This window comes from Bufo gargarizans, chromosome 8 (genome assembly GCF_014858855.1).
Source record: "Bufo gargarizans isolate SCDJY-AF-19 chromosome 8, ASM1485885v1, whole genome shotgun sequence".
In the NCBI taxonomy this organism is placed as follows: domain Eukaryota; kingdom Metazoa; phylum Chordata; class Amphibia; order Anura; family Bufonidae; genus Bufo; species Bufo gargarizans.
Genome location: NC_058087.1, coordinates 178,321,557 through 178,347,375, shown reverse-complemented (window position 1 = coordinate 178,347,375; position 25,819 = coordinate 178,321,557). Strand labels below are relative to the sequence as shown.

The window sequence follows — 25,819 nt, the reverse complement described above, 5'->3', positions numbered from 1 at the left end:
GCACCTTCTCTATTCATTGCTGTAGAGCCGCCAGAAAATAGCCGAGCCAGTGTTCGGCGACTCTCCCATCAATTCAGGGGCTCAGTTATGGAGACAGGAGCAGATCCCAGAGGTAATAAGAGGTTTGACATTGGTGGCATATCCTAGCGATATGCCACAAATGTCGAGATGGGAAAAACTCTTAAAGGCCCATTCACACGTCCGTGAATGTGTCCGCACCCGTTCCTTAATCCATTCTCTAATGGGCAGGAATGGATGCGGACAGCACACACGCTGTCCGCATTCGCATTTCCTGAGCGCGGCCCCCGAGCTTCCGGTCCGCGGCTCCGGAAAAAAATAGAACATGTCCTATTCTTGTCCGCAATTGCAGACAATAGGCAGTTCTATGGGAGTACCGGATCCGCAATACACTACGGACGTGTGAATGGACCCTAAAGGAAACCTGTCACCATGAGAATACAGTGTAATCTGTAAGGTATAGGAGCAGGAGGAGCTGTGCCAGAATGATCTATAAACTCCTGCTCATCCTGATCGTTGAAGTCCAGGAGGCGGTACCCATCAGTGATTGACAGCTCTCTCTGTACAGTCAGTGGCCAAAAGTTTTGAGAATGACACAAATATTAGTTTTCACAAAGTTTGCTGCTAAACTGCTTTTAGATCTTTGTTTCAGTTGTTTCTGTGATGTAGTGAAATATAATTACACGCACTTCATACGTTTCAAAGGCTTTTATCGACAATTACATGACATTTATGCAAAGAGTCAGTATTTGCAGTGTTGGCCCTTCTTTTTCAGGACCTCTGCAATTCGACTGGGCATGCTCTCAATCAACTTCTGGGCCAATTCCTGACTGATAGCAACCCATTCTTTCATAATCACTTCTTGGAGTTTGTCAGAATTAGTGGGTTTTTGTTTGTCCACCCGCCTCTTGAGGATTGACCACAAGTTCTCAATGGGATTAAGATCTGGGGAGTTTCCAGGCCATGGACCCAAAATGTCAACGTTTTGGTCCCCGAGCCACTTAGTTATCACTTTTGCCTTATGGCACGGTGCTCCATCGTGCTGGAAAATGCATTGTTCTTCACCAAACTGTTGTTGGATTGTTGGAAGAAGTTGCTGTTGGAGGTGTTTTGGTACCATTCTTTATTCATGGCTGTGTTTTGGGGCAAAATTGTGAGTGAGCCCACTCCCTTGGATGAGAAGCAACCTCACACATGAATGGTCTCAGGATGCTTTACTGTTGGCATGACACAGGACTGATGGTAGCGCTCACCTTTTCTTCTCCGGACAAGCCTTTTTCCTGATGCCCCAAACAATCGGAAAGAGGCTTCATCGGAGAATATGACTTTGCCCCAGTCCTCAGCAGTCCATTCACCATATTTTCTGCAGAAGAGCAATCTGTCCCTGATGTTTTTTTTGGAGAGAAGTGGCTTCTTTGCTGCCCTTCTTGACACCAGGCCATCTTCCAAGTCTTCGCCTCACTGTGCGTGCAGATGTGCTCACACCTGCCTGCTGCCATTCCTGAGCAAGCTCTGCACTGGTGGCACTTCTATCCCGCAGCTGAATCCTCTATAGGAGACGATCCTGGCGCTTGCTGGACTTTCTTGGACGCCCTGAAGCCTTCTTAACAAGAATTGAACCTCTTTCCTTGAAGTTCTTGATGATCCTATAAATTGTTGATTGAGGTGCAATCTTAGTAGCCACAATATCCTTGCCTGTGAAGCCATTTTTATGCAACGCAATGATGGCTGCACGCGTTTCTTTGCAGGTCACCATGGTTAACAATGGAAGAACAATGATTTCAAGCATCACCCTCCTTTTAACAGGTCAAGTCTGCCATTTTAACCCAATCAACCTGACATAATGATCTCTAGCCTTGAGCTCGTCAACATTCTCACCTGAGTTAACAAGACGATTACTGAAATGATCTCAGCAGGTCCTTTAATGACAGCAATGAAATGCAGTGGAAAGTTTTTTTTAAGATTAAGTTAATTTTCATGGCAAAGAAGGACTATGCAATTCATCTGATCACTCTTCATAACATTCTGGAGTATATGCAAATTGCTATTATAAAAACTTAGGCAGCAACTTTTCCAATGTCCGATATTTATGTAATTCTCAAAACTTTTGGCCACGACTGTATACACAGTCATAGAGGGAAGGCTGTCAATCACTGATAGGACCGCCTCCTGGACTTCAACGTTCAGAATGAGCAGGAATTTAGATTAATTAAATAAAATATATGCTGAATCTTTTCCCCTAAATCTACAGTATGTATCAGTCTGCTCAGCTCCTCCTGCTCTACAACCTGGCGCCTGTAGCTTAGGTGCCATGTTAAATGTGACAGGTTCCCACTGAAAATACAAAACAGAAGTTGTCAGGGTCGTTGGGGTTTACAACACGAGTTGTAATTCTGCTTTTCAGACCATGGAATGTGTCTGGTGCAGTCCCAACTTTTCCTCCCTAAAAAACCTCTTTAAAATTCTCTTTGGTCACATTTAGAGGTATGCAGGGGTGCTCCCCCAATGGGGCCAGGTGAGGCAGAGAGACCTAGAGACGGTGGCAGGGCCATAAGAAATGACCACTTCCATTGTGGAAGTGCTCATCTCTCTATATTCAGCTGTATCACAGTAAACCTTTAACAGTAGGGCTGGAGGGGCGCGCCATTTCAATTTTCGCCAAGCAGAAAGGCTAGGTGCACCCCTGGAGGTATGGTTATAGTATAAAAAAATAATGCGCCCACTCAATATTTGTCCCTGATAATCTTGTCGCTGTGCACCTATCCAATCAGAACGACGACCATCCCCCTGATTAGTTTGGTCCCAGTGATCAGGCCTCCCCAGTCATACTCTGATGGCAGGTCCGTCAGATGATGGGAACATCCCTTTAAGGCAATATGCACACGATCGTTGTGTGTTTTGCGGATCCGCAAAACACGGATGGCGTCCGTGTGCGTTCCGCAGTTTGCAGAACTGCACGGACAGCCATATATATAACTGCCTATTCTTGTCCGCAAAACGGACAAGAATAGGACAGGTTATATTTTTTTTGCGGACCACGGAACGGAGCAACGGATGCGGACAGAACACGGAGTGCTGTCCGCATCTTTTGCGGACCCATTGAAGTGAATGGGTCTGCATCCAAGCCGCAAAAACTGCGGCTCGGATGCGGACCAAAACAACGGCCGTGTGCATGTAGCCTAAGGGCTATCATTTATTCTTCAGTTACTTCATTGACACCAACACAAAACTCATGAGACACAGATTTTTTTTTAAAAAACAAAATCTTTATTTGGTCCGAAAGAACCTGAGATGGGAGCGTAGGCCACCCAATGTGTTTCTATCTATACAATCTGAGTGTATAAGTTGATAAAATAGCATTCTGTTTTATTACAGCTGAACAATATATACAAGATTCAAATATTTCCCATTTGTGGCAGACGGAGACCAGGGACCCTAAAATACAGCTGATGGGGTGGACGGAGGGGAAGTCTACGGGGGAGAAGAAAGGCCTGGTGGGAAAATGGAGACGAGGCGTCGACTACTGGGTCCTCTGACCTTTATGTTGTGCTACAGGACGACGCTCCGGGCCCTATGTACTGTGCCAGCCCAGTAGGCCATAGCAACCAATCAGATTGAAGCTTTCATTTTCTAAACTTCTCTAGGAAGATGGAAGCCAGATTCTGATTGGTTGCTAGGGGCAACAAGACCATTTTCCCTAGACAGTTTTGACATTAGGCCCCTTTAAGTTGAAGTTTTCTGACCCCTAAAAAAAAAATAAAAAAAATATATGAGCAGCTAAAAATGTTAAAAAGATTAAAAAAATAATATTATAGTATAAGTATATTTTAATAATTTAGTCACTTTTTTTTTAGGGATTAGAAATCTCCCTTCAACAAAAGAAAAGAAAAAAATATGGCGCCCGAGTATCACATTTTTTCAGTCACTTTTACTGTAACATTATTGTTGTTTGAAATAATGAATGAAAACAAGTGTTTTCTTTGTAAAATAAAAGCTCAGACAGTCCAAAATTATTTAGCAGCTTTGGTAGAAATGACAAACATTTAATTCAGTTGAATGACACTGATAGAGCAGACATTTCCTGTCAGGAAACACTAGGCCTCATCTGCCTCAGAGAAGAACTGACCTTGTGACCAATCAGGGCTAAGCTCTCATTTTCTACACTGCACAGAACTGAAAGCTGCACTCCGATTGGTTGCTATGGGCGACAAGAGCTTTACACATGAAGTCCAGTCCGAAGACTAACATTTATCATCACAGGGGAGGCGGCCATTATGTGAACCAATCTGTGACTGAAACAGTGAAGAAGTCCTGTGCACAAAATGGCTGTGTTTATAATATAACACACACAATTGGAATAGCTGTTTTTTGGCAATGCGGCCATATTTGATTGAAAGTCTAGTTCCAATTGCCCTCCAGTGAATGAATTATATAAATCTGCACGAGTACATGAGATATTTTACTATACACTTCATACACTGAAGTGCCTTCATGGAAAATGAAGGAAAGGGAACAATATTAAACAATTTTAGCTTTGCTGGTGTAAAAATGTTATTGACCCTTATGGTGCATTAGCATGACGGTGTAATGGGACAATTTCCCCTCAAAAATCAGAACTATTATATTAATTAAAAACCAAATTCATCCATTTCAAAAACATATCTGTTTCTGGGATGCTTGCCACCCAGATTTTCCAAAAAGAAATATAACTACAAGACTTTGGGTCCTCTTACCACAGGTTAATGTGTGCCGATCGATAATATATGTCAAAATGGGCGCTCATTTAAAGATACCTTTGACATAGCCCAATCGTTCTTCCTCCATAAGGGTCCATTCATACGTCTGCAAAATGGGCCCGCATCTGTTCCGCAATTTTGCAGATCCATTAATTTTCAATAGGGCTGGAATGTGCTGTCCGCATCCGCATTTGCGGATCCACACTTCCGCATCCGTGCTTCAGTTTTCGCAAAAAAATAGAACATGTCCTATTCTTGTCCGCAATAGCGGACAAGATTACGGTAGGCATTTTCTATTATAGTGCCGGCGATATGTGGTCTGCAAATTGTGGAATGCACATTTCCAGTGTCCGTGTTTAGCTGATCCGCAGAACACTTACGGACGTGTGAATAGACCCTTATTTTGCATATTGTCGGCACAGGGTGACGTGCTGCCAACAAAGGCCAATTTTTTAGGTACCGAGTGAAAGATGCTACCGCAGAAAAATGAGCGTTCGGTAGCTTTGTTGGGCGATTGGTCCATGTAAAGGAGCAGTCAATTACTGGGAATGAGCTGTCATATTAACGGTCATTTCCGATAATTGACCCTATAGGGATCTAACTAAGATGCAATACATTTAAAAGGCTATGTACAACTTTGTAATAATAAAAAAATGCCCCCATTGTATTCATGTTGAGCTAAAATGATTTTATTTTCCAATTTGTCTTTATTGAAAATGTCGAACTCCTGTCTATGTGCAGCCTTGAGATTCTCTAGTAGCAGAATCTGAATTTTCATTCTGTTCCGTCAGGCAGCTCAGCTGATGGCTCCTTATCTCGGATCCTTGACCTCCTAGACAATCATTATAGCTCAATTCTTACCTTACTGATAACAGTGTGGCTTAAATAAGTAAATTTACTAATTTTGGGCTAAAAATTATTCTTTTAATTGGTATTTATTAAAAATATTGAGCCGTTCTGTCACAAAGGGTCAACTGTTTGTCTAGCTGTGTGAACCATACTTTTTACTTTCACTTTATGCCTGTCATATAATTACCCTTATCTCTAAATTACTTTTTGAAGTCACATTCTTATCATTAAGATAAGAAGTGAGCTATAAAGAGTATTTATAAGGTCAGAGATGAGGAGCCATCAGCTGGGCTGCCTGACGAACCAGAGTGAAAATTCAGATCCTGCTACAAGAGAAACTCATTGCTGCACAAAGACAAGGGTTAAACATTTTTTATAAAGACCAACTGAAAAATGATTTTTATGCAATAATAATAATAATATATATATATATATAACCCAACGGCGATATTTTCCCTATTATAATTTTTTTGGGGGGGGGGGGGGGGGGGGGGGAACAGCTAGCCTAAGGCTACTAAAAGCTCTTTATTCCTATGTAAGAAATGTCCCCCACCACCCTGCCAACGCCAAGAAAGCACTGAGGTGGTCCAGACATTTTGCATAGTCCTGGATGACTAATTATTAAGAATAAAAGTAAAATTGTGGTCCCTCGCCAGTTTCCGGAATCACAGCGGTGAGTGCACTCATCCAGTGCCCACAGTTGGCAGTCTCACACCAGGCGTAATATCACATTATATACAGCACATCAATGGCATTTCTTCCCGCCAGATACGTGAACATAACGTAGTATAAAAACACAAACCAGTGTACTGAATTCAGCATGTTTCGGGGAGCAGAAGGTGGAGCAGGCTAATCCTATATGGGATGGGAATGAGTGAGCAGCCCTTCTTTCCCTGAGACATAAAAGTGTGAAGCAGCAAACCTCCCTATTCCCTGTAACGTATAGAAAAATTAGCGCCGCCAGGGATCGATGGACGCCGTTTGAAGAACCTTTCATTTCTCGGAAGGTGATCCACAGCTCTCGAGGCTGGCACCTACGGGCAATACTTTGGGGTAAAATCTATACATCTAAAATTAAAGGGGTATTCCTTTCGTATAAAGTAATGGCATTACTCAGACCTCTAGGACCTCCTCAGATCAAAAAAATTATTAGCGCTGTGGCTCCTGCACAGTTTTTCCTTGCCAAGCAGGACCCGAAGCTGGCCCCCTTCTTAAATTCGAACTGTGACCTCCTTCATTCTCAAGACTGTTGGGGTCCTAGACATGAGGTCCTCAAGTAACATGCCATCACCATGCTAAATTTAGGACTTTTAGGCCCAAGCCCCCAAACCCTACAGAATGCCCACTTCTGGGAGGAGTTTGCATAATTCCCAAGCCCAATTTGCCGGGGTGGTCTCTAAAATTTTAGGGCAAACCCAGCATTTTCAGGACTTTCAGAATAACCTATCATTTAAGGTGAATCTGTGGTAGCTACAAAATTTCACATTGTAATCATGCATTACTACTTTTTTTTTTTAAGGAAATTTCCATTGAAATGAGAAATTACTGAGAAAAGTGAAGTTTGAATATATGCAAATGAGCCTCTAGTAGCAACGGGGGCGTTGTCATTACACCTAGAGGCTTTGCTCTCTCTGCAACTGCTGCACCGTCTGCACTTTGATTGACAGGACCAGGTGTGATGATGATGTTTTCACTGCCTGGCCCTGTCAATCAAAGTGCAGAGGGCGTGGCGAATGTAGAGAGATCAGAGCCTCTAGGTGTAACGGCAACGCCCCCGTTGCTCCTAAAGGCTTATTTGTATAGATGGGGGAAGGGGCTACAGGGGATATTTCCTCAGCTGCCATGACTATAAGAACTGGTGAAGGTCTATGGTCATAATTTCTATATAGAAAATGCATTTAAAGACTCTAAAACGTGACGAGATAAAAAGATCTGTCCCCATACTTACCCTGTTTTGCAAACGTGCAAGATTTCTGTATTCTCTGGCAAAAAATGGCTGCTTTTTCCTCACTGGACTATAGAAAAATATGAGATTTGTGATTTATTGCATGACGGTGGGTAATATCGCCCTCCTCCTGGCGTATGATATTAAGCTCCATGTGATCGTTAAGACTCGGTAAGGCTGTAGGATGCAAATAAAAAGGTATGCGGCAGATTGTTACACTACGCGTTTCGAGTACAGAAACGGATGCAGCAGTCTTTTTTTTTTTTTTTTGCTGCTCCGCTGGATTTCGTTAAAGCTTGAGCCCATGCATATTGCAAGAATGAATGGGATGTCCTTTAAGGTTACGAAAAAGGGAACTAGCAGCCATAGCATCCTGGTTGTAGAGATCCGAGAATGGTTAAAACACACATCTTAAAAGAAGAAGCAATCGTGAAGGGAAACGGGACGAACGAAGGGTAGAGCGTTCTAATTCTCAGGAGTAAGAACATGGGGTCAGTTCGATCCCAAATTTCATGTTAACAGTGTGGTACGTTAAAACGAAAAAAACAAAAAAAAAGATACAAAAATGAGGAAGGGGTACCGGGGCAGGAGTCAAAGATGGGATAGGGTCCCTGTTTACACAGGATAAGAGTCCTGAGTAAGATTCAAGTGTAGTTTTCCGGGAATAAGTCTTTAAAGTGCTCCCACTGAACTTAGGCAATCAGGCCTCCCCCCCAGGGGATCTCTTCTTTTGGATATGTCAAAGGGGTCGGGGACCATGCAAGCCCGACACCTCTGGAGACAACGGAGGGCTGTGGGCGCCTTTGCTGGACATCCAGTCATTCCGAGAAGCTTGGTGGGCTTTCCGGTGTGCCAGGCGATGAGTAACAGAAAATCCAGCATTTCCCTCCAACTGAGACAAAATGACCAGCACCTGCCTGGTGGGGAAAAGTGGGGAAGGGGACACAGAGAAAACATCAATGGTAGATAGATAGAATGAAATAGGTTATATGCTGGCAACTAATGTGAATGCCAATCCTATTGTACGCGGGTCTCGATTCCCCCTTTGCTGCTGGAGGATGGGCCATATTTATGTAGAGGTGCGCAACACAAATCTACGGCAGCCCCCTCGCTGTTGTAGATTTAAAGGGGTATTCCCATGTCAGACAATGGGGGCATATGGCTAGGATATGCCCCCATTGTCTGATAGGTGTGGGTCCCACCTTTGGGACCCACAACTACATCAAGAACAATCCCTGAAAGTTGTGGAGGGCGCACTGCGCCTTTTTTTTTATAGGGCCTCCAAAAATATCCGAACGTGGGATGGGAGCGATGGTCGTGCATGTGCAGTGCGCCCTCCACAACTTTCAGGGATCAGTTCTCGATGTAGGTGCGGGTCCCAGAGGACCTATAAATGGGGGCATATCCTCCCATTCATGTGCTCTCTTTTACTTATGGGGAGAGCGCTTGGCGATGGACGGACCCCGGAAACCCCAGGTTCCTATGCCCACCCAACTTCCCTGCTCTGTTCTCGGTGTAGGTGCGGGTCCCAGAGGGGCATGCCTCCATTGCCTGAGATGAGAATAGCCCTTTAAGTCTTTCTTCAAACTAGAAAACTGGTGTGAAGAAAGATAAATATGGTGGCCCTGTAGAGCTTCCCCGCTCTCTTTTTTTTCTCCACCTCGGAAAAGTGTCATGAAGGGGAAAAATATGGTACATGTTGCCGCGCAAACGGCATGCAAGAAAATGTGCAACCTATTTACGCCACAGGAATTTACCTCTTGTACCCTGCAGAGCAGAAGTACCAGGAGGATAAACTGCATCTGTATGAATTCCTAGAGAAGACCTGTAAACAGATTAAGGGTCCATTCACACGTCCATTGTTTTTTCCTGATCTGTTCTGTTTTTTGCGGAACAGATCTGGACCAGTTCTGTACCCATTCATTTTCAATGGGTCCTGAAAAAAAAATCTGACATTGAGCTGTCCGATTTTTTTCAGGACCCATTGAAAATGAATGGGTACAGAACTGGTCCAGATCTGTTCCGCAAAAAACGGAACAGATCAGGAAAGAAACAACGGACGTGTGAATGGACCCTAAATGAGTGGCTTAGGGTGTCCCCACAAGTGGCGGAATTTTTTGCCAGAAAATCTGCCACATCAGGACTCGTGGAGAGTGGAAGAACACTCACCTGTGAAGAGGGGGGACGCTGTCGCTGGTTTTGAGGCTGCCTCGAGTGGACACGACATTGAAGCTGTCTGTGCAGTCGCACTGGATGTGCAGAAAAGTCTTGGGATGGCGATTTTCTACGACCACAATAAGCCCCGCCCATCCGTGTGTCAGATAATAGCAGGTCATCCCCTCCCGACCCTATGGAGAGAGGACAGGGACAGCTTAACATAGGATACTGGAAGATCCTTCTAGCACATGGGGATGATTAGACAGAGTGGCTGAGAGGTACAAGCCAAAAAAGTGAAAGGAATAAAGATACTGAGGGCAGAAATAATGAATTATTGATTTCTGCGGTGAAGTAGTCATTTATCACAGCGAGCCTGTACCTCGTGCCGCTCCCCCTTGTCTTCTGTCAGCAGGATAATGGCATCTGCAAGCGTTGTTGGTTGTGCTTCCACTTGCTCGACCATGACAAGTCGGGAACTATAAATGGCCAAGGTGTACCCCATGGGGTCCGCAGCAGAGCGGCTATTATTACCGCTGCCTGTGGGACTGGATGCTAAAATACAAGACAAAAAGTTATCTAATAGAAGCCCTTAAAGTCTATCGGAGCAGGCCTCCATCAGAGCAGACCTGTCCTTACCTTGAACTGTAGATGATCCACCCAGATTTAAGGTTTGCCAGTGGTTGAAGGCACAACACACCACAGCGTATTCTCCAGGTTCCAGCATGACATCGCATCCGACAAATTTCTTCACCGCCCTCTTGCTGTGCGCCATTAGCCGACCCAACATCACTTTCCCCGTACCGCCATGAGATGCCCGGAAAACCATGATGCAGAGGTCCAGGAGGTGACTGTCCACAGTGTCTGACCGCCTGCAGACAGACAGGGCAGTTAGCTTAGCGCAAGAAAATGATCCAAGCCCATGTGCATTTTGGGGGAACGTATCACTTTTATTATTTTTACGAGGTCACAAAAGAAAAAGGGATTCGGTATTGTGCAACACTCATCACTAGGGATAAATCTGAAATTTTCACCCTTAGGGTCCATTCACACATCCGTATGTGTTCCGCAAAACAGGGACACCGGCAATGTGCGTTCCGCATTTTGCGGAACGGATGCGGACCCATTTTGCGGATGTGTGAATTGACCCTTAGAGGACCCTGAGATTTTCCATTTTTGCGTTTTCACTCCCTGCCTTCCCATAGTCCTAACTTTTTAATTTTTCAGTTCACATAGCCTTATGAGGGCTTATTTGTTGCGGTACAAGTTGTACTTTCTAATGGCACCATTTACGGTTGCATACCATGTAGAGGGAAGTGGAAAAAAAAATCTAAATGGAATTGCAATTAAGGTTTTTATATATTTTCTTTACACCGTACACTACGCCATAAAATTGACCCGTTATCTTCATTCTCCAGGTCAGTATGGTTACAACGATAACACACTTGTACAATTTTTCTTGCGTTTTAATACTGAAAAAAGTTTTTTTAGTTACGCCATTTGCCGTATGCCATTATTATATTTTAATTGTATGGGCATTTTCGCACACCGTGATGCCCATGATGTTTATTTTTTTATTGGTTAAGTATTTTTATTTTAAGGAAAGGGGGGGTGATTTGAACATATATACGGTATATATAATTTTTTTTTACGTCTCCCTGGGTGACTATAACTGGCAATCATTAGATTGCCCATTGTGTTTATTGATGGCTATATAGCCATCATTGAACACTTAATTTTCAATATAACAATACAGTGCTGCCACTTAGTGGCCTGTATTGGTATATTCATCTAATAGGCACCGAAGCCTGCTTGAGGCTTCCGTCTATTAGATCAATGTTACAGGTTCCCTGATCTCAGCTGGGGAACGCTGATACCTGAGCGGAAGCGCGCGGCTTCCCCTTCCGGACTGCCCAGATGCCGTGGTCACATTTGACCACGGCATCTGAAAGGAAAAATGTATGCGATCAGCCTTATGGCTGATCGCATACATGTGCCACGGGTCTCTGCTATTTAAAATAGCAGAAACCCGGCGGCTATGGCGTCCGCAGCATGTGCGAGCGGGTGCCATGTTTAGAGACCGGACTTGTGCCGTACATGTACGGCGGAGGTCCTCAAGGGGTTAAAGGGGTGTTCCGGAAGCAGAATGATGATAAATAGGCCATCAATACCTGATAGGTGGGGGTCTGACTCAGCACTACCGCCGATTAACTGTTTGGAGGGTTTGGTGAGCACTGCGGCCTCCTTACAGCTTACCAAGCACAGCGCCGTACAATGTATAGAGGCTGTGCTTGGTATTGCAGCTCAGGCCCATTCACTTGAAGGAGACTGAGCAGTACATAGGCCAATGTGACTGATTAACATGATGTCACTGGCCAAGGAAAAAGCAGATCCCCTTCCATGTAGCCGCTCAGATGAAATTTGAGGACTTAAAAGGCATATAAGAAAGCTGCACACCCACCTGCTGCATACACCCCCTTCTGAGGGGATCCATTGCTTTATTCCCAGGGGCTGATAATCTGTTCTGGTCATCTGATGGACACACAGCTGCATGGCTCCTTACAAAGACAGACCTTTGATAACTGTACTGTAATGAGTCGGGCACCTGTGCGAGCATCACTAACAGATTTTAATCCTCTATGCTTTTCCCATGAAATTGGAATACCCCTTTAAAGGTTTACTACCACTGTATATGCCATACCTATTAAGAAAACACAGGTCCAGTGACCCTCGTTTGCATCACTGTTCATACAATTCAATGGAGACCACCGAAGTCCAAAAGGAATAACGTAGCGAGCCGAGTCCTGCTCCTTTCATAACATAAAAGCGGCCAAGAATGGTGTCCTGTGTGAACCATGCATTTACCGTTTAGCTTTGGGAATGTCTACACTTGGATATTAAGCTGTATTATCGCATTTTTCTCATAAGCGCCGTATGCACGGACACGTACGAAGCGGGTTTATTACACTTCCCACTTATTTCAATGGGAGATTCAGCGCAGATTCTGCCCCACGATGGGGCGTGCTGCTTCTTTTTTCCACGTGAAAAAAAAGCAAGAGCTGTTTTCCATTGAAATGAATGGGAGGCGGTTTAGAGGCGTTTTTTTTAAGCTCATTTTGGGCGGAAATGTGCCTAAAATCAGCACCAATAAACTCTGTGTGAACTGGTCCTAACTCAAATCTTCAGTAATAGAATCGTCTTTTTACCTGCTGCCCTCCTGGAAAAGAGAGAATTCCAGGGCCGTGCGCTCCACCACTGTAAGGGACGTTACGGTCACGGGGTTTGAAGCCTTGTTCGGGAACGTGCCCTGGACTCTAACTTCATGCCAGTCAGTGTGGATCTTGCAGATATCAACAGAGTCAAAGTACCTGTGGGGTCAGAACAGAAAGAGAAGCCTTTTAGGCTGAGGGCGGTGACATTTTTACTCCCTTTTAAAGGGGTTATCCGACAAATCATAAATCACATGGGAAGAGGTCCGAGTCCCAGCTCCTCCGCTGATCAGCTGCTTCAGGGAACCGCCGCGCTCCCGAGCTCTGGGGTGCACAGCCGGCTCCCGGCAGCTTTCCAAGCACATTGCTGTACATAGTATAGCGGTTGTGCTTGGTTGCAACTAGGCCACGTGACCGATGTGCAGTGACATTACATGGCCTAGGAGGAGGCTGTGGTGCTCATGGACCCAACAGCTGATCAACACCAGGGACCCCCGCCGATCTGATATTGATTACCTATCCTGAGGGTCGGCCATCAATATCATTTACTAGATAACCCCTTTAAAGGGAATGTGTCATCAGAAAATGACCTATTGTTTAAATCCCGTTTTTATGTTTCTCATTTTTAAAGGGCATCTGTCAGCAGTTTTTTTTACCTATGACCTATGACACTGGCTGACCTGTTACATATGCGCTTGGCAGCTGACGGCCGTGTTGGTCCCATGTCCATATGTGCCCGCATTGCTTAGAAAATTGAGGTTTTGATATATGCAAATGAGCCTCTAGGAGCAATGGGGGCGTTACCATTACACCTGGAGGATCTGTCCTCTCTGCCACTGCTGTGCCCTCTGCCGGCCCTGTCAATCAAAGTTGAGAGGGGACGGATGGAGTAGAGCGTGACAGCATCCATCCTAGCGTTTCAATTTCCAATGAAAGGGATATGGATGGTTGGAGCACGCTGTGGACAGTAAGATACCTCATCTCCAAGATCATCCCTAGTCACAGGATGGGCTGAAACGATAACCCGTCTACGAAATCATTATTCTATGTGGTGTTTAGAAATGACGAGTGGCGCTCACTTACCGGATAAAGTCACTGTATTCCATCCAGAAGACGCCTTCGCTGCTGCCATGGGGCATTAGTTCATGTTTGAGTGTTGCCGGCCAAAAGGGCCAATCGTCTGACCAGCTTCCATTCCAAGAGAAGCGACCCCAGGGGTTACGGAGATGGAGGAGGCTGCCAAGTAAGGAGGCCAGAATAAGGTGTGAAAAACATAGATCTATGCCAAGGAACCGGACACTTAAAATGACGTTTCATACGCCGATGTAAGCCCCATGTGCATTTGGTTATCCTCAGGATAGGTCATCAATATCTGATCAGTGGGGGTCCGTCTTCTGACACCCTCCGCCTATCAGATGTTGGGAGGAGTGAGACTTTGCTGCTTCCTGGCCTTGTGATGTCACATCCATTGGCCACATGACCTTTCATGTGGATGCAATACCAAGCACAGCCACTATACAACGAACGGCGCTGTGCTTGGTGTACAGTAAAGAGGCCGCAGTGTTGGTCCACGTGCTGCAGACCCTTCCAACAGCTGATCGGTGGGTGCGCTGGGAGTCGGACCCCCGAGTTCTGATATCGATGACCTATCCTGTAAACGGGTCATCAATATATTAGTCCCGGACAAGCCAAACTAACAGCAGTATCATATCCTTACCGGTGGGTATTGACGTCTCGAACATCCAGTATGGAGTAGGCATGTCGGGGTCTCAGTCCAACACTTTCATAAGCCGCATCGTCCACCTTCATGTTCCCACCTCCACAGGACGCTCCCATTAGAAACCTGAAGTAACAAGAGACGAGCACAACTCAGCTCCACATACCAGAGGCTTTAAAGGGGTTCTCTGTACTCATCAACATCGGATAGGTGGGGTACGATCCCCATCACCTGTTTTGGGCTTCTGTGGCACCGGAAACTATACAGCAGGGATGGCCAAGCTGCGGCTCTCCAGCTGTTGCAAGACTACAACTCCCAGCATGCCCAGACTGCCTACAGCTATCAGCCTACAGCAGGGCATGGTGGGAATTGTAGTTTTACAACAGCTGGAGGGCCGCAGGTTGGCCATCTCTGCTATACAGCATATGGAGCTGGAGGCAGATAGCTCCATACACTGGCCAAATCGGGGTACTGCAGCTCAGCTCCCAATCAAGTGAATGAGAGCTGCGTTTCAGTACGCTGGCGCTGAACATTACAAAGTATGCGGAGCCTTCTGCTTCCACTGCGATTCCACCACCGCAGCAGCTTGAAACAGCTGATCCGTGAGGGTGCTGAATGTCGGACCCCCACCCCAGAAGGACCCTTTAATGCAACCCCTATGGCAAATAGATGGCTCTACTCCACAGCTTAATGAGTAAAGGCTGGCTACAGTTTATGGTAATAATTTCTCCCATAAGTGACAGCGAGGGAAAAGTTCTGGGTGACAAAAACAAAGAAAAGATCACGCTCCCCATGTAAGCCAAAATGGTGGACAACGGTAGTGGTCAGATAGCTAGACAAAGACTGCACATATTTAGGCGCACAAAGCTTGCGCAGTGCAGTTCATGTGAGAATTGACACCCATCAAAAAACTTCTGGAATGGAGTAGGAGATTGGATTAAAAAAACGCTACCTTTTGTGTCACCCCTATTTCCTCATAGATTGTAAGCTCTTGCGAGCAGGGTCCTCACTCCTAGTGTTCAGTAATATATTAGCCAGTGACGTGTGATGTCTTTTGTTTTGTACATGAACCCTCTGAATTGTAAAGCGCTGCGGAATATGGTGGCGCTATATAAAGAAATATTATTATTTAAAAAAAACAATGGGGGTCCTTTACTAAGAACGCCATGTCAGTTTTTGACCCCATTTTGTGACTTTTTAAAAGGTCCGTGCGGCAAAATTTTGTGTTTTTACGCCATTCTCGCCGCTGAGGAGTCAATCATCCCCAGCAAATGTACTAACATTGACGTCTGGAAACAGATGTAAATGTCATTTGAAAACTACTGCAGTCATTTTCACTCCAGGCGCATGGATTGCCCGGGGGGGGGGGGGGGGGCTGGTGCACTTCACCTATGAGGAGGCGCGCAGCGCGACATAAATGAAGCACATTCTCCAGCAGCGCAGGGGCTATCAAAGACCGCTGTAAGACCCCGATCTTTGATAAATGACCCCCGGTGACATCATTCGGCTACAGATCTGCTGCTCTTACCCGGCTTCCTTAGAGCTCAGCATTTTGGCCCAGATGAGATCCGTGTCTACCGTCTCCTCTCGGGGGTTAGTGGAGCTGACATGAAGCATGAGGCTTTCGCAGGGTGCTCCGGTCAGAGTGGCCAGGCCCTCGATAGCGCGACCTGCCTGGAGAGCAAAGTAGGAGCCATGAAGCTTTGCCAGAGCCTTTTCGATCAGCGCCACCCAGAGCTGCTTCCTTTGGGCCTGTAGGGAAGACAAATCACACGCTGCTTCACCGTGCACTGGGCGCTGCATCTATTGCGGGGTAGGGTGCTGGTTTCCACGCACCTGAGAAAAAAGCAGATAGCCAGCTTCATCGCACGGCAACATGTCATCCACCAGGACGGTGGTCCAGGTTCCATCCTTGCATAGTCGCACCTGATAAGCTCCTTCTGTGCATATGGTCCTTGTGATCATTACCCTCTCCACCAGTTCGGGTCTTTCTGCCAGCACTGCCAGCGCACTGAGAAACCTGTACAAATCACCAGAGCTCAATCAGTAACCAGCGGCATAAGGCTCTATTTATACAGTGCAGTCAGATGGCGGTTTTATTACTGTACCAACCCCCCCAACATGTAGCACCAACCAGTCATGAGGCCCAAAGAGGACTCCAAGGGTTGTGCCTTGAGCTAGGTACTGCCAATCTAATGTGGATTGGCATCAGCATGCTATCTTTTTGGAAAGCTGCCCATTATCTGCCCTGTAACCCTGATTATCTGGCACTCTCAAGACCGGCAAGGTGCCATTTATCAGATTTTCCAAAGGGGGTTAATAATATTAGAAAATATATCAGTTTTTTTTCTCATACACAGCGCCACCATGGGCTGTGTCTTGTATTGCAGCCATTGGAAATGGTCATCTCCGGTAGGTTCATACCTAGAAATTTTTCACCTATCCGCATGATGGGTGATAAACATCGGATGCTGAGGGCTCCGCTGATGAGACCCCCATTGATCGCTAGAATGGGGGTCCCAAATCTCCTGTTCTTCCTCACTACAAGACCACAAATGAGAAAGGGCTTGAAAAGTTCACACCTGCATGTCACTTGGAGCGGATGGGAACAGCGGCACCATCGCCATCAGTCCCACCGGCTCAGGACGGAGTGGGCACCCTCTATATATCACCCCCCTAGTAGCACTGATAAATGATAATGATGACATGTATGATGTATGTACTCACCAGCAGTTTCCCAGCAGCCCTTGCAGTATGTCGGAAGGTCGCGGCGTGCGAAAGACGGACCATTTCACCCCGCGTTCTTTGAAGATACTGCAGTTTATCTCATGCGGTCGCAGCCATTGTTTCACCCTCTGTTGGATGCTGTTGGACTCTGGAAAGCCGACAGAATGAGGCCCCGGAGGAAAGCTGTCATCCACAAAATTCACTCTGTTCTGGGATGGGGACAGGACGAGTATCAGTACATTGTCAGGAGGGGGCGAAGAACGAGAGATGGTTAGTAGAGGGAGATCCGCCGAGAGTGCAATGAGCGCGGATAATGTGGGTTAGGAGCACCTGGGTCCACGATTGCAGTGATCGATGGAAGGAGACAGAAAGTGAAAAGCTGCAAGACTGAGGGAAGCCAAGGTAAGGACTCGTGCACACGAATGTGTACCAGCCGGGCCCGCTGTATGCTGAATGGGGTCCGATGGTCTGCACTACTTTTTGGCGGCGCGGAGGCACGGAGAGAAACCCCACAGAAGCACTCCGTAGTGCTTCCATGGGGTCCATGCCTCCGTTCCGCACCGCACCTTCCAGATTGAAAACCCATTCCAGTCTGCGGTGCACAAACGGCCGGGACCCGTATACTGTGTAGGTATACGCTCGTGTGCATGAGCCCAAGGCTGAGAAACCAGGTATAAAACCAAGTAAACATAGACATAAAGTATACACAATCTAACATCGCTTAAACATTTCCTGCAGTCAATAGCAACGGGGCATCTAAATGGTTGGAGAGAGGCAGGGGGTTCCCTCTGTCATCCCATCGCAGGGTGCCCATGGGTTGCATTCTTGGCCAAAAAAATGGCTTGCCCCGTACAGAAGCCTGTTTTCCACTGACAGTCGTAATACACTGCTTTAGGCCTCATGCACACGGCCGTTGCTTTGGTCCGCATCCGAGCCGCAGTTTTGGCGTCTCGGGTGCGGACCCATTCACTTCAACGGGGCTGCAAAAGATGCGGACAGCACACGTTGCTCCGTTCCGTGATCCGCAAAAAAAATTAATATATAACCTGTCCTATTCTTGTCCGTTTTACGGACAAGAATAGGCAGTTATATTAATGGCTGTCCGTGCCGTTCCGCAAATTACGGACACCATCCGTGTTTTGCGGATCCGCAATTTGCATGAGTGTGCATGAGGCCATACTGAAGTGTTGCAGTGTATTATATGGGCGATCAGGAGATTAGACGTTCTCAGAGTATGACGGATCACTTAAGATTTCACGTGTCAGCACTCACAGGGTTAAACCCCTACGCCGCCTTCACTTGTCACACGGAAGGTGCACTTTAAATAGAAACCATTGTGTCAGTGTGTGCACGCTGCTGTCATGTAGTGTATGGCATTTTAGAATACCGTCGGTGTCATGTTCGCGTCTGGTGTCGAGTTCACGGTCTCCGTGTTGACAGTCCCTTCCATTGCAGGTGATGAGGCTTCACTGGAACTTGGCCACATTAACAACTGTTACCAGGATCGCTGCCCGCAACAATGAACAAGGGCAGGCCGTGCCAGGGATTCGCTTCCACCAAGCTGAAGATCTCACACAGCAGACACTGTGCGGTCATTCAGGGCGAGATGAGGGCAGAACAGATGTGGGCGACCCACAACTAACACAATCAGAAGGCATAGGGGCAATGGCTGACATCATCTCACAAGGTACCGATTCTACTTAAGGAGATCAAACTAGTTGGTCTTTGGAGCAATGATCCCTGGGTAAAAAATGGATCTCCTCCAGAAGGAAGAATACCAACTCTAGTGCCACCTATAGGCGGTTCTTCCATTAGCAACACTTATCTCCTATCCATAGATTTAGGGTATAGACTCCTAGGACCACCAGCAATCACGGCAAGACAGTCAACCAAAGTAGTGTTTGACCCAACAGCAATTTTAGGCACGTGGGCGGCTTAGGTGCTTTAAAACTAGAGGAGAGCTGGCACCATACCACAAGGGCTACCTTGGGGGTCTAAGACTGTTGGCCATGCTGAGAGTTGTAGTATCTCAATGGCTGGAGAGCCACAGATGTAGAATACATATCCACAGCAGGCAGAAGAGCACTCCCAACATCTCCAGTCAAAAAAATAGCATGAAGCTGACGGCATCCTCAGTGCACGGACCCATGTACAGTTATGTTTTGGACCTGCACAAACAAAATACTCTCATAGAAAATAATGGACACAGTATTATGATGCACCAGTCATATTTGCACAGGAAGATGAGATCCTTCTCCCCTGGATCTCTACACATCCCATCAGAAGCAGCAGCATGGATGACATTATACAGCAGTACATAGCAGTGTAGCTGTGAATCCAGCACTCGGGGAAGATAGAAAACTAACTAGTGCAAGCAGCCGTGTCTGTGCATCTGTCTCCCTCAAGCAGCTCCCCCTCCTGTCTCCATCTCTTTAATGAGCATCAAATAACCTGATCCCCGAGTGAGCTGATAATCTGTCTTGAGGCGGATTGTAGCAGGAATTAAAGGGGTTCTCTGAGATTTACATATGGATGACCTATCCTCAGGGTACTGTAGGTCATCAATATGGGATCGCTGGGGCTCCGACTCCCAGGACCCCTGCCAGTCAGCTATTTGAGGCGGCTGCAGCACTCCAGTGAGCACCATGGCCTCCTCGCAGCTTCCGAAGCACAGCTCCGTCTATTGTATAGTGGCTGTGCTTGGTATTGCAGCTCAGCTGAGCGGCGACTAGGCCAAAGGAATGACGAACGTGACGTCCCGCGGCCTCAGACAGCTGATCGGCGAGGATCCCTGGAATCAGACCCCTGCCAATCTCATATTGATGACATGAATACCTAAATCCGGGAGAACCCCTTTCAGAGTGAATGATCAGTTCATGAGACAGAGGGAAGGAGAGGTAGCTTATAAGTGGAGAAAGAGGCGTTTTTCTGTAATAAGATATAGTACAAAGACATTTTTAAAGGAGGAGAAATGAAGGCAATACCTCAAGTCTGATTTTGCACCAATTTTTAAAAAAATGTACCCCAGTAGACATGGCTGCTTTCTTCCTGAAATGGCGCCGCTCTTTGCGCGAATCTCAAGCTCAATTACTTGAATGCGGCTGAGCTGCAATTCTAGAACTAGCCTGTGGACACGGGTGGTGCCGTTTCTGGAAGAAGGCCAACAGGTTTAAAATAGGAAGTACACCCAAGCCACAGCGTCCAGAAACGGCTGCCTCCCGGCTTCATTTGCACACGAGATAAAGTTCACGGAAGGTAAAGTCACATTTTTGCCCCGTGTTGTAGACGATAATAAAGCTCACCTCTCGGCAAAAGCTGACAATGTTCTCCCAAAGCTCTTTGGCCTCGCCTTCATCTGTCTGCCTTCTGGTTTCAGCCCTCATGCTCTCCCGGCGACGCAGCATCCGCGCCCCCACATTACGCCGCTCGGCCATGTAGCCCTGCGGTGTGTGACATGCAATGCAGTGTGGGCAGTGAGTGTCATTTATGAGGGTGCATGCCGGGCAGGCCCACTCTGTCCTTCGGGGAACCGGCGTGGGGAGCACTACTGCGCCGGATGGGGATGGCAAGCTCTCCGTTGCGGGTGTAAAACTCTCACTTTCGCCTGCCCGCACTGCTCCGCAGACAAAACACCTACTGGCACTACCGAGGTTACGCAAAGTGCATTTTCCGCATGACCAACTGGTGTCCGGAGTCTGTGGCTCAACAGAGGATGGCGTAGTTTCAGCTGCCGTTACCTCTTCTTCCAAGACACTCAAGCGTTTAGGAAGACGACTTGGGGCGGAAGGAGGAGGAGAAAGCGGGTTGTCTGGCACCACCTCTCTTCGGCTTCTTGGAACGGGAATATTGTGTGGTCCCGGTGAGAGTGGCAGCGCCGGTAAGGGTCTGGGAGAGTCTGGCTCACGGAGAGGAGCTGTTGCTTGTTCATCGGCTCCTTGAAAAGCAGCAGGGGGTGGAAGAATTTCTGGAACTACCAACGCCTCCGGTGGTATTTTGGGCAAGGACAATTTACGCGGTCCACCACAAGCCGAGCAGGAGGTGGCCACAGGAGTGTTATGAAGAGTACAACGAAGACAACTCCAACCTGAATTTACTGTAGACTGGAGAGTAGGACTAGTTATATCCTCCGGATCGGATTCTTGGACGGGGGATCTCGCCTCTTCGTGCGGTCCACGAAAGATACCATTGGGAACGGCTGGAGGAGGAAGATACCCACAAAGCTGGCATCCCGTTGGCGGAGGTGAAGGGTTGGTTGGAGTAAGATTGGAAAAGGTGCATCGGCTGCAGGACCAATGCTGTTCGGTCGAGCTCAGTCTTAGGATGTGGTTGAGATCGGGTAGATTGCGAGGAGCTTCACACATCGAGCAATGCCGCAGCTCAATGGAATTTAGGTATGTGCAACGGCAGCACGGCCACTCCTTACAGGGGGATGGGGCCGCCATGGGGTCTGGAAGCCTGGGAGGAAGGAAGAGAAGAAAAATGACTTAACATTTGACTCAATATCTTGGTAAAGGTTGCAGATTTTCTTCACCTGGCTCAAAGTGCAGTCACAAAGATAAGCGGCACAATAAATGGCGGACCGTATCAGCAGATAAGGAATCAATATAAAAGCACATAAACCCGCTCACGAGCTGCTGACAGCACTACTTTTAGTCTACCTATTTGATATTGCCGGGCTCCGAGCTCCCTTCTCCTCTGCTTCCAGAACCTGCTTCCTGATGCACACGTCACTGATGAGGCCATCGACTTCTGGCCCAGAGGTGTCCGGAAGTGGAGAAGAAAGGAGCTCGGAGCACCCAGCAATATTAAAAAGGGGGTTCCTGGTCTCAGAGGACCCCTTTAATGGGGTTTTCCAAGATGATTTTGAAAGAAGGTCTGTATTTGTCCCAGGCTGCGTATGGGATTGCAGCTCAGTATCTTTTAAAGGGGGTCGTCTAAGATTACAAAAAAGCTCTCTTTCATCAGAAAAAGCAGCCTCCTCCTGTTCAGGGCTGCGTCTTGTATTGCAGCTATAAATGGGCTGAAACGCAGTAGCCAACACTGCCTAGGGACAGAGGAGGCTCCTCGGCCTTGTAGACAGTGACAATCCCGCTGACTGTACACAATGATACGGAATTTCCAAGGTTACATGGCGATAAATACACATTAACCACTGGGTTATACACTGGGCGACTTAAGGGGCCATTCACACGTCCGCAATTCTGTTCCGCATTTTGCGGAACGGAATTGCGGACCCATTCATTTCTATGGGGCCGCACTATGTGCTGCCCGGATCCGGAATTGCGGACAAGATTAGGCATTTTCTATATGCAGAACGCAAAATGCAGAACGCCCATTGCCGCTGTCCGTGTTTTGCAAAACACACACAGACGTGTGAATGGACCCTAAAGGGGTGATGTGATATCACTAGGGTATGCAATCACTATGATCGCTGAGGGTATGACCTCAGGTATTCCCAACAATCTTGAAAGAAAGTTCATGCACGTCACCGCTGAGGCCGGCGACTGGCAGCAGCAGTTACATGAGCCGCCATGTAACTGCTGCTGCCAGTCGCCGGCCTCAGCAGTTGGATGTGCTGCCAGTGGGAACTTAGCGGGACATAAAAAAGGTGAGTAAAGGTATACAGCACCTGCAATGGGACGTTTTCTTAGAATAGCCCTTTTTTTATTATAAAAAAATAAAATAAAACCTACTGTTTTGTGTATTCCGCAGTCTCCATGGTAACAGACTACAAAAAAAAACTAAACTATGTAGTCTGATACTCATACTCCCGTCAAAGTTTCTGCTACTTATTGCTCGAATGAGTGTTAGCCAGGAGTAAGGGGCAGGCAAGGAGCGTAACCGCAGGGGGGGGGACTACACAGGGTTTGTTTGTAGTCTGTAACCATGGAGACACATAGGAGCAGGCGACGCCAAACGATAGGAGATTTGTTTTTAATCAGACATTCTTTGCAGGTTTACTCCAGGTAACGGAGGCGATCCCTATCTGCTCAGCTTTGAGAGTCCTCAGACCCAGCAGTTCTCAGGTGGCACATCTCTCCAGTCGCCCTGGCACCGCGGGACAGGCTCTAAATCTACGGAAACGCATTTATTAATCTAATCGGACTTAATCAACAAGTTAACAGTCGTCCTGTAAGATAAACCTGGGTGTGGACAGTGCAGGATTTAGCAAACATTACTTGAGCAAACAGGATGAGAAATTTAATTTTCCCAGGAGGAAGCGGATATTCACAAGATATCTGCAACATGATTAAAGGGATTGTCTCATCCCCCTTAATCCCGTGTCCACATGTCCTATTAGCTAGATGGGTTCTCAAGCAGAACACCGCTAACCAAACAGCAGCAGATCTGGCCTGTCTGCCATTCATTTGAACGGCCACGTGTAATACCCCATTTCCCCTGTAGTGGCCACTGCAGAGAAAATAAGTGGCTGACAGCAGTTTCCTTGGGAGCCGGATAACAGGGTGAATTATATCTACCAAGCAAGTCACAGGCCGAAGGCTGGATCCGCCACTCAAGGCCGAGGTGGAGGTGTCAGGTAGGATTCCGCCACTCCAGGTGTTGTGAAACTACAGCAGATTTGTAGCTGAAGGCATCTGTGTTGGCTCCATGTTCATATGTGTCCGCATTGCTGAGAAAAATTATGTTTTAATATATGCAAATAAGCCTCTAGGAGCAACGGGGGCGTTGTCATTACACCTAGAGGATCTGATCTCTCTGCAACTGCCGGGCCCTCTGCACTTAGATTGACAGGGACAGGCGGTGAAAACATCATCACACCTGGCCCTGTCAAAGTGCAGAGGGCGCGGCAGGAGCAGAGAGAGCAGAGCCTCTAGGTGTAACTGGCAACGCCCCCGTTGCTCCTAGAGGCTCATTTGCATATATTAAGATATCACTTTCCTCAGCAATGCGGGCACATATGTACATGGGATCAACACAGATGCCTTCAGCTGCCAAGCGCACGAGTAACAGGTCAGCCAGTGTCATAGGTACAAAACTGCTGACAGATGCCCTTTAGGGGAGGGATGAGAATTTTAAAGGTATGAGATTTTCTTTCTAACTTTAATGCCCCTTTAAGATTTATCAGCAGGAATTATTATCAGGGGACATAATACAAGTGATATTCTATCTACACTAATATCCCTTGGGGGGGGGGGAGTTTGGGAATGCGGACCTGTTCTTCCTGGCAGAATCTTCTTAATGTGTAATGGAAATCTATCAGCCAGCGAGACGCCATGTAACAGCAGATTATTACTACTTCCGGAGAAATCGCCACGTGTGGACTGCAGTGCCTGCAATTAGGGGAATTAAACAATTGCAGGACGACTCGGGAGACCACGGCCGCCATGATGATTTTACGCACTGCTATTATCACCCGTTTTGCAACTGAATTATTGCTAATGTAGGGGAGTTTGAGATTAGGCTGCAGGTTGGATTTTGCAACTCCCAAATAGTTCGCTCATGAAACAGCGTGTACACGTGATTACGGGAGCCCCCTACAGGCCTGTGCGGCACTATTTTTTGTGGGTCGTAGACCAGCTGACGACCCCTCGTGACATGTCTGTTTTAGTAACTACTTGCATTCCCCATGTAATACCAATCCTAGAGCGTCTATTCTTATGACTAGGTTGTGCCATCCCTCTATTACTCCTACTAGAAGTTTAGGGTTATACTGTATATTGGTAATCTGGGCCTTTGTGCAAATTTTAATCAATAACACTGGTAATATCAGTCCCTATGTATGTAGCGATTACGGTGTAGCGGTATTATTTGGGCCTTGTATAGTGGGATTACAATCATTTTGGTCCTTGCATAGCTTTTTTTATTCAGTAACAGTATGGTAATATTAATTTAGTTGTCCTGCTGTGGCGTTATTGTTTGAGTTTTGTATAGAGGTTTCACTGGTATTCTTAGGCCTCACGCACACGACCGTTGTGTGCATCCGTGGCCGTTGTGCCGTTTTCTTTTCGCGGACCCATTGACTTTCAATGGGTCCGTGGAAAAATCGGAAAATGCACCGTTTGGCAGCCGCATCCGTGTTTCAATGGGTCCATAAAAAATCACGGATGCACACAAGATTGTCATCCGCGTCCGTGATCCGCGTCCGTGTCCGTTTTTTCCTATCATTTCAATGGCAAACTTGACTTAGATTTTTTTTTATTTTTCATGTCCGTGGATCCTCCAAAAAACAAGGAAGACCCATGGACTAAAAAACGATCACGGATCACGGACCTACGGACCCCGTTTTTGCGGACCTTAAAAAAAAACGGTCGTGTGCATGAGGCCTTAGTCTTATCAGTGGATTTTATTCAGTAATACTATGTAGTGATCGTGGTGTGGCGGTATTATTTGAGCTTTGTATAGTGGGATTCTTGTAATATGGGTCTTTATATAGTGCATTTTATTGAGTAACAGTATGGCAGTAATATTTAATCACTGTATGGTGGTAATAATTGGTTATGTT

General features: G+C 46.7%; 1 protein-coding gene across 3 annotated transcripts in view; it reads right to left on the bottom strand.

Moving 5' to 3' along the window:
• Positions 1-3,262: 3,262 nt before the first annotated feature.
• CAPN15 (calpain 15) overlaps positions 3,263-25,819 on the bottom strand; it is a 34,650-nt gene continuing 12,093 nt past the window's right edge. For 2 of the 3 annotated variants that reach the window (XM_044304123.1, XM_044304122.1), the window contains exons 2-12: positions 20,658-21,810; positions 17,356-17,564; positions 16,465-16,648; positions 16,157-16,380; positions 14,629-14,754; positions 13,995-14,147; positions 12,909-13,070; positions 10,342-10,574; positions 10,085-10,257; positions 9,718-9,896; positions 7,406-8,465 (exon numbers count right to left, since the gene is read on the bottom strand). In XM_044304123.1, the coding sequence (XP_044160058.1) occupies positions 8,288-8,465; positions 9,718-9,896; positions 10,085-10,257; positions 10,342-10,574; positions 12,909-13,070; positions 13,995-14,147; positions 14,629-14,754; positions 16,157-16,380; positions 16,465-16,648; positions 17,356-17,564; positions 20,658-21,797 (2,961 nt within the window). In that variant the 5' untranslated portion in view covers positions 21,798-21,810 and the 3' untranslated portion in view covers positions 7,406-8,287. Of the gene's footprint in view, positions 3,764-7,405; positions 8,466-9,717; positions 9,897-10,084; positions 10,258-10,341; positions 10,575-12,908; positions 13,071-13,994; positions 14,148-14,628; positions 14,755-16,156; positions 16,381-16,464; positions 16,649-17,355; positions 17,565-20,657; positions 21,811-25,819 lie in introns of those variants that run through there. The other variant, XR_006391099.1, reaches the window with a different exon arrangement.